We start from the raw sequence: 8,546 nt of genomic DNA on the forward strand, positions 1-8,546 counted from the left end.
TTGCCATAAGTTTTTGTCGCGCTTGCTTTGCTTGTTGATTGCAAACATATAAGCACGTTTAATGGATGGAAATCTAAGGATTATGAGCGTCACTCTTTGTCTTTTCGTTATTTGCTATTTTTTGTGCAAGCACAGAACTGTTTTTGACATATGGTTTTAGTATTAGTATTTGTATTTATGCGCGTTAGTCGTAGAGTAACTAGATTCGTTGAAAAGTATCTAACAAGCAGAAGGCGTTTCCTACCGTATAATGTATATACATATATTCTTGATCAGGATCAAACGCAGAGTCGATCTCAGGAACTAAAAGAGGTAGAAAGTTGAGAACGCATGTAAATGTTTTTGGTTAAATAGGAACGCCTATCACAAGATAACGTCTTGAACAAAAAGGTAGCTTTAAGTTCTTTAAAAATCATTTAGTTATTGATTTTATTTGACATCAGTGTGATCTGCCTTGCTTGTGGCTTTCTTAGAGATAAATTTCAACGTCCGTCACACCGGAAATCCATCAAGAAATCTTTCATTCCCCGCCCAAACCAACTTCAAATCAAAATGCCCACAGAGCTGCACTTGGACGTGTGGGTGGCAGCTGAAAATGCATTTCCCGTAGACGAGTGTATGATGTGCGCAGATATCCTTCCATTAGAAGGAGAGGCCCCTTGAGAGGCCGGTAGCCTTCGTTAGCTTTCGACCGCAACAGGCAACAAATCAACTTAATTGTGTGTAGAACCGTCAGGGGCCAAACCATGTGACACTTCCTTGGCTTTCAAAGTTTTTGGCTCGAATGAGGAATGGCAGTAGAGGTGGCCGGAAGAGCAGGAGCAGGAGCAGGAGCAGAAGCAGGATGGCTGTGCATATTTTCCATCATTTAAAAGCAACTCAAACGGCAATATGCTTCTGTCGCTCCGCTTGAGAAAATAAACATCCGCTCCATGGGCATTTAATTAGTGTCGCTTCTCCTTGGGGCTTCTTCCGATTGCTTTGGTTTGTTGTAGGCGAGGGGGGGAAGCGGAAAAGGGGGAAGTATTACCAGCAACAAGTACATTTAATTACACACACGAAAGTTTACGTCTCTTTTTACACGCTTCTCCCCGCCCAGCACAAACTTCTCTAACTCAAGTCAACTTTTTATATTTCTTTGGCTCTGGCAAAAATTTTATTTGCCAATTTGCTCCGCTCTTGATTCTGTACTTCAATCCCCATCCCCACATTCCCGCCACCTCACATTTGTCATCCCCCCCCTACATCTACTCACTCATTCACTCGCCTCCACACTTGCAATACGACACAACACTCGCGTGACCCAGGGCAAATTTAATTTGAATTAAGCAGCATCAGCAGTGCGCACATTACGCATACGCCGCGTTGTACGCACTTGTTCTGCAGCAGCTGTTGGCAGCTGTTGCGCCGCTAGCTGGCAACTTGCTGGCAACTGGCTGGCATTTTAGCCAAACACTGGCGAATAATAATAACAATATCATGCTTTGTCTGAGTAGCGCCTCCTGAAATTTTAATGACTGAATGTCGCATTAACAGCCGAAATGGATTTCCACGACACGACGGTGCTGAGAAATGTGGCTCCTGCGAGCGAAGCGGAACCAAGCGGATCCGATACCTGGATACACTCGGAAAATGCAGGCACGTGTATCTGAAAACGGGTATTTTGGTTGAGTATCAATAAATATGAAGATATTTTCCAAAAGAAGTTTCACTTATGTATGCAAATTATCTTAGCTTTAACATTCCCATAATTGTTATGTACATTATTTTGGAGATTTTTCTAAAAATTACTTTAGATAATGCAAACTTGTAGTTATTTTGTTCCCAGAACAAATAAATGTTTGAAAATAAATTTTAAATTCAATTTAAGTTATAGAAATTTCTAGAAACAGTTGTGGCTTCCATTTATTTTTGATCATCAATCTGTCGTGCTATTGCTGCTGGCAGCTCCACCGCGTGTCATGTGGCATCATCTCCACCTGGCGGATCTGCTCCACTGTTCACTTACCTCAGTCCATCAGACAAAGCTTATTTCGCGCTCGACTGCTTGACTCGGCTCGGGCCAACCTGGCAAACTGGCTGACTGGCTGACTGGCATACTGGCTGACTGACTGCTTGAGTGAATGACTGACTGAGTCAGCGAGTGACTCGCGACTCCACCTGCCCACACCAGGAGTATGAACGTACCTGCGCCTTTATTATTCTTTCATCTCCATCGCCTTCACCATCGCCTGCGCATCGCACACATATGAGCAATCAACGTGGCGCTGCACGTAGCAAGGTAAATCTGGAACATAACTGCGGGTAATGACGGGGGATTCGGAAGGATGCGAGGATGGGAGGAGGTGAGGATTGGAGGCGTCCTCCTGCAGCGTTTGATTTCAATTTGATTGAAATTGTTTGTTCGCTGATATTTTAAGCTGATTATATGCAGAGCATGCTTTGTGCTCTGCGAGTTCACTTGTTAACTGACTGCTAACAGAACAGCAGTGCAAATCTGCGATACATTTAATTGTGCTCTTATATCCTATTATTGAATAGGATATAACACTTATTGCAAGAATCAACAAAATACGCGACTTATGTACATACAAAGTACATAAATCTGCAAATGAAAGCAAAGCATGTGCTGTAGCAAGCAGTGCTCGAGTGCCTTAGCAAGCAGTGCGAATGCTTAACAGATTCTGCAAAGAATCTGCATGCGTAATCATCTTTCACATCTTTAAGTCCTCATTATCTCAAAAGGACGAAAAGAAAGAAGATTTGATCTCCGCTTAGAAAGAATTCGACAATTAAAAGACGCGTAAAATGGGTTTACAGTGTTGCCACCTAGTTTGTATACAGTTACCAGAGTGGCAAATCACCTGATCACACTTTCGTGATGAAAGTATAGTTAACTTTGGTTGTGTTATTGTGTTTATGCGCAATCAATCAATAAATTGGACCATATGTAGCCATGATTGCGTGGTCTGGTCATCATATAAATGCAGTACTTAATTATTATGCCATTAGAAATGGTTTCGTAAACTTTTTTTAACATAACTCCGAAGTACTTTGCTGCCCAGCAATCGGATAAATAGATTTAGGATACGAATAACTTTGGTCACACTGCAAAAACAAAATGGCGACTGTCATCCAACGTGCTTGAATCGTCAAAGTTAGAAATTGTAATTGCACTTGGCATTAAAGCTGCCTAGATTTCGGAAAACCCTATTCCCTCAAAGCCGTTAATCGTGCGCACTTGTTAGTGACTAGAAGACCCCAAAAACATCAATTATCGCAGCAAAATGAGTACAGTCGCCAGCAGCGATCACCAGGTGGACAAGGACACCGAGGAGCTGCCCAGCACGAGCACCTGGAGTCAGCAGAGGAACTGGGCCAACGCCGCGGAGTTCGTTCCCAGCCACAAACGTGCTACGGCTCGCGAGCAGGACGATGTGGAGACCACGCCGGCTGCAGTTGGCTGCAGTGCATCCGCCCAGCGGCCGGCAGGTGTCTCCTGGGCTGACGTAGTGAGAGGTTCTTCATCTCCGGGCAGTCACGTGCAGCCGTCGTGGAGCTGCTCCATCGCCAGGTCGCAGGACAAGAGGTGCGGCATTTGCTTCGAGACGATCATGGAGAAGGAGGGAGGCGATAGGCGTTTCGCCATCCTGCCCAGCTGCAACCACGTATTCTGCTTCGAGTGCATTTGCAGGTGGCGCAGGGCAAGGCAGTTCGACTACGAAGTACGGAAAGCTTGTCCCGAATGCCGCGCGTGGTCGGACTTTGTGTGTCCCAGTGCCTTTTGGGTGGAGGCCAAGGAGGAGAAGGACCAGCTGCTCAATGATCACCGCGCCGCTTTGCGTGCAAAGGACTGCAAGTACTTCGAAAGAGGAGTAGGCCGATGCCCCTTTGGCAACCAGTGCTTCTATAAGCACGCTCTGCCCAACGGAGAACACGTCGATGTGGGATTGCCGATACCTACTCCTCCATGGCAAAGGATTCGACCTGGATTTTTCTCTTTTCTCAGAATGCATTTTTTGGGCATTCCTCTCCCGGATTATGATTTCAGTAGCTCCGAGTACTCCGACTACTCGGATTATTTTGACGATGACTAAGCTGCTGACTAAGCTGAAACAGGAGGAAATGTGAAAAAAGCATAAAGTCCCAGGAAGACGTAATTGATATTCAAACTATAAATCATATATCGAGTTCTTAATGAAGCGAAGTATTGTGTGTAGGTACCAAAGTTGGGTTACATAACAATTCTTCATGTGGTAAATGCCACGGGCTTTGAGACTCTTTCAGTATTTTTCATCTGTACATTTCATTAAAATTACATTTTAGAAATTGGTGAATCGGGTTTCTTATATTTTTCGTATGCTTCCAACTACGTCTGAGTATATGAATACTTGCAGACATTTAATATCATAGAAATCAATGTATTTACCCAGCAGTATCTATTTTTTTTTAATATTGTACTTTCAAAATTAATCTCTTTGAAATGTTTTGATTTTACAATAAAGTAATCGAAGGCAACTAAAATGGAAAATTAGCTTGTTTAAATTTTGGTCACCCTGCAATTCGAAATCTTTTCACTCCATTGGTGGACATTCATTCACCTATCCAACTGTCCCAACATTTTGAGCCACACCTGAAAGGAGCATTCCTCACTTTGCCACTTGCTCCTCCACTTGGCCATGTGCTCATTATCTAGCCAACCGCAGTACGTAAAACCCATGGCGTGCTCCATTAGCAATCGTTATCTTCAGAGATGGCCAGGCGAATTCCCATTAACTGCATTTCAGTGAAATGTCAACTGGATTTTTCTCGTACCAGTTTTCCGCTTGGCTCGTCGCTGATGTGTTTCTTTTTTTTTTCTTTCTGTAGCTGTAGCTGTATCTGTATTTGTTTTTGTTTTTGCCCGTGAGTATCCTTTTTGGCTGAAAGGATTATCCGAGCTGTTGCTGACGTCCTTCTGCCGCATAAGTTGTGCAAATATATGTGCAATGACTTACAGCTGATTTAATATGATAATTGGAAAGTGAGTCGGGAGATAAGGAATGCCCGATTTCATGCCCTCAACTCTGCCCCACTAAATGCCACCTTGGATGTCGTTTTAAATGCCCTGACTAACTGGCTGGCTGGCTGGCTGACTGGGTCCTGAATGAATCACTCGCTGGCGTTTGGCATTCATGCAGGAAGACTTGAAAGGCTTCGCAGCCAACACCAAACATATCTTTTTTTTCCATTTTCAACTGCCTCAATTAGGCGGCTCCCCACACTCCCACAAACCCACAAACTCATATATAACCCAACCGACTCAACTTATCCAAGCAAAAGCAACCAACTCGCGCGTCTAGTCGAAAAGAAAAAGTTTGCATAAAATGCTTGTTATAAAATTTAATGAAACCACACACGAGCGCGGAGCTCATTTTATTTTTTTTTGAATACCTAACATTTTAGGGTATAAATGAGGTGATTACTCTGGGAATCTAAAAGGTAATTCTAGCTGAACTGTATTTTACATTGCTACTAATATTTTGAAAAATGATTTTGATAGGCAGAGACCACTTCAAAAGTAAATTGAAATACTAACTCAAATTCAAAAGAAATACTAATTGATTAATCTAAATGCAAATAAATTAGATTAAAAAGAAAACCGTACTTCAGGTGTATTATTATATTTTTAACATATGTGTACATATATTCACGATTTCTTACTCAATTCTTTTGTTTGGTTTTTTTAAATTGAAGTTAAAGAAGGATATGTTAAGTACACTTATGTTTTGGCTTAGAGCTCACCTTGGGTATTCTGTGAGCCCTCACTTGAGTGGAATACATATATCCTTTCTTGTTGCTCTCTTCCGCTGACGTTAGCCCACTTTCCGCCCCCCATTTTTGGGGATGGCAGCGCAACCGTCTTAATGGTTTATGAATTTGCTTATCACGTATTTTTCTGGCAGGCCATATACGCGGTCGCTTTTCGCCAAATTAAATGGGTCGTACGTGTTTGCATAAAAGAGCTGAAATTCCGTTGAGTGAGTGTTTTTTTTTTTTTTTTGATTTTTCGGCTTTCCACAGAACGCTGAAGCCCTGGAGCCCCACAAAATGGCGGTGCTTCATTAGCCAATCGGTCCATTCGGCGGCCAACGGGAACCAGATGGAGTCGGAAAAAATAACCCTCACTTGGCTACATTCGTTTTAATATTCCTGGAGTGTTTTCTTGGTCGCCATGTAAAATTTATTCGCTGAAAACTCAGTCCCCCCCTCACTCACTCCTCCAATGCGAATAAAAAGTACACGGAAAAGTTGAAGTTTGGAGCCAAAGTTTTCCATTTAACGCTTGCTTGACCAACAAATTCACTTTTATCCCTGAATGTCGCCGCCATTTCGCTTTGATGATTCGGATGCGGGTGTGAACACAACCGAAAGAAGTCTCGGTCCAGTGAGCCCATTATGTGTTCGGATTTCTTCCAGATTAGGCGAAACTAGTTTATTTTACCGAAAGCTATTTTAATGGCAATGGAGCCCATGTTTGCAGAAGGAATAAAAGGAAAATCGCCATGGAACTTTAATTTGCACTACATGGGCGAAAGTAGTTAATATTACCTCAATATGCTAAATTTATAATAAGTGGAATATAGTTATACCCAACTAATTTTACAAACCAATAAGAAATATTTTCATAATTTGTTGCTCTAACTTTTATTTAGTTTATTAGTATGCACCGAACTTCTTACGTACTCTCCTCTGATTATTCTGATTATACTGCAGGAATATTTAATGGCTTTTGATTGGGTTTTTGGGGCAACTGCGGTCCGAGCCAAGGCAATCAATTACAAAATCCGTAAAAAAGGGACGTCTTCCTATTTGTCTTAACTTTCCGGTGATTCCTTCTCAACTTGCTCCGCGGGGACTTGGCATCCTTTCTAATCAGTTTGATGCAACCCGAGAAGCGGGAACACAGCCTGGCTCATTAGTAAGTCAACTGGACCGCCAGCAAAGTGTCTTCCTTAGGTTGTCCCACAGCTTCCGGGGGGTGGCGGGTGGCTTTTTGCAATGGCACGTGCCCGGGAAGACGAGTGAAAAATTCTCAAATAGTTAGCAGTCTTGCACTGGTCTTTATTGAGCGACTTCAGCTGTTTGTGGGTGTGTCAACCTGTCAGCCACTCAGCTACTCAGTTTGTCAGATGGTCAGTTGGTCAGTTGATCAGTTAGTCAATCTGTCAGTGGTCAGTCAGTCCATCTGTCAGTGGCTTGTCCGGTGGTCAGGGCTAATAATCTGATTGACTTGGGGCCAGGAACTGTTTCACATCCAAAGTCAACAGAAGCAACACACAGAGTAACCCATTTTGGGATTTTCATTTATGAAACTAGAAGCCATCCTTAAGTGATTTTCGGGCGGAGGATGCTGAAAGTATTATGATATATACATAAATATATCTGCTAACTCGTTTTGCAGCTTTTACTTTTCCATTAGTGCAGATATTTTGTTGAATGCATCCCCAAGGTAACCTTTGACTCACATTTCCTGTTCACCCGCACCTCCCCTGGCTGGGATTTTAAAATCCATTTGAAGATATTTGCTCGATTTCAGCTGTATGGGAGGGAGCTGTATGGCAAAAAAGGAAGATATACAAGTATGCGGAGAACCCAGAGCGTCGCATTATGAGACGACAAAAATTGAAAACTAAAGTGCACTTGTGCGTCCTCCTCGGGGATCGAGGGACGGAGAAATGGAGACATATATATGTAGATGGGCCCCAATGCAGAGTGGTTCGGTCTCAGGGTTTCAGGGAATGGTCCACCGAAATCCAACCAGAAAAGGCAAGCTCGTTAGCATTTACTTGACTTGGCCGGCACTTGGCTCCGTTTCCTTCGTTCCTTTGGTCCTTTGGTCCTTTGCTCCTGGCAGTGTTTTGGTTTTCGTTTGCGCATTCCCCGAATTTTCAGTTCATTATATTTGCAGCCACTCAAAATATGGGGACACTTTTCAAATTGACTAAGTGTTCGGGGAGCCAGTATTTCACACGTGATAAAGATCAATTATTAATGATGCAAAACATACAAACATTAATTAAAGAGAAAGAGAAGTGAATCTAAAAAAATTAAAGGTATTAGGGATAAATTTCCTACGATTTCAAATCCAAGTTCGATGTTGTAATGTTATTTTGTTTTAATTATTTATTTATTTTAAGGACATCCTACTTCTACAGATTAATTGCACCAGCTGCAAAACTTTGTTGGTGTATTATTTAATAATAATTAAATGATTTAAATAAATTAATCTCTTTTTTGTAGGGCTTTAAAATCAGATTCCATTAAATAAAACTGTTTATTTGTATAGCAACAGTTGAATACTTTTGCTTACTTATTAAACAAAATCTGTTATTTGTAATGGTTAATGCAATGTCATCACATTCCCCTTTTATAGAAATCATTCGTTTGGAGTGTGGTGAAGTAAACAAAATCCTTAGTTGTTATATTTCCCCTTTTCTACAGTTTGTGTGTGATACTCGAGTGGCTCTTGTAGCACGCGCGCCATTTTTCAGGATAAATAACGA

The 8,546-nt window shown here is 42.0% G+C and overlaps 1 protein-coding gene across 1 annotated transcript; it reads left to right on the forward strand.

Annotated features, from left to right (window-relative positions):
• The first annotated feature begins 3,094 nt into the window (after positions 1-3,094).
• Positions 3,095-4,432, forward strand: LOC120450045 (probable E3 ubiquitin-protein ligase makorin-1). Its single transcript, XM_039632798.2, has one exon. It carries the CDS (start codon positions 3,288-3,290, stop codon positions 4,095-4,097), a length of 810 nt encoding a protein of 269 aa, XP_039488732.1. The 5' UTR covers positions 3,095-3,287; the 3' UTR covers positions 4,098-4,432.
• Positions 4,433-8,546: the final 4,114 nt, after the last annotated feature.

Source organism: Drosophila santomea, chromosome 3L (assembly GCF_016746245.2).
Source record: "Drosophila santomea strain STO CAGO 1482 chromosome 3L, Prin_Dsan_1.1, whole genome shotgun sequence".
NCBI lineage: Eukaryota > Metazoa > Arthropoda > Insecta > Diptera > Drosophilidae > Drosophila > Drosophila santomea.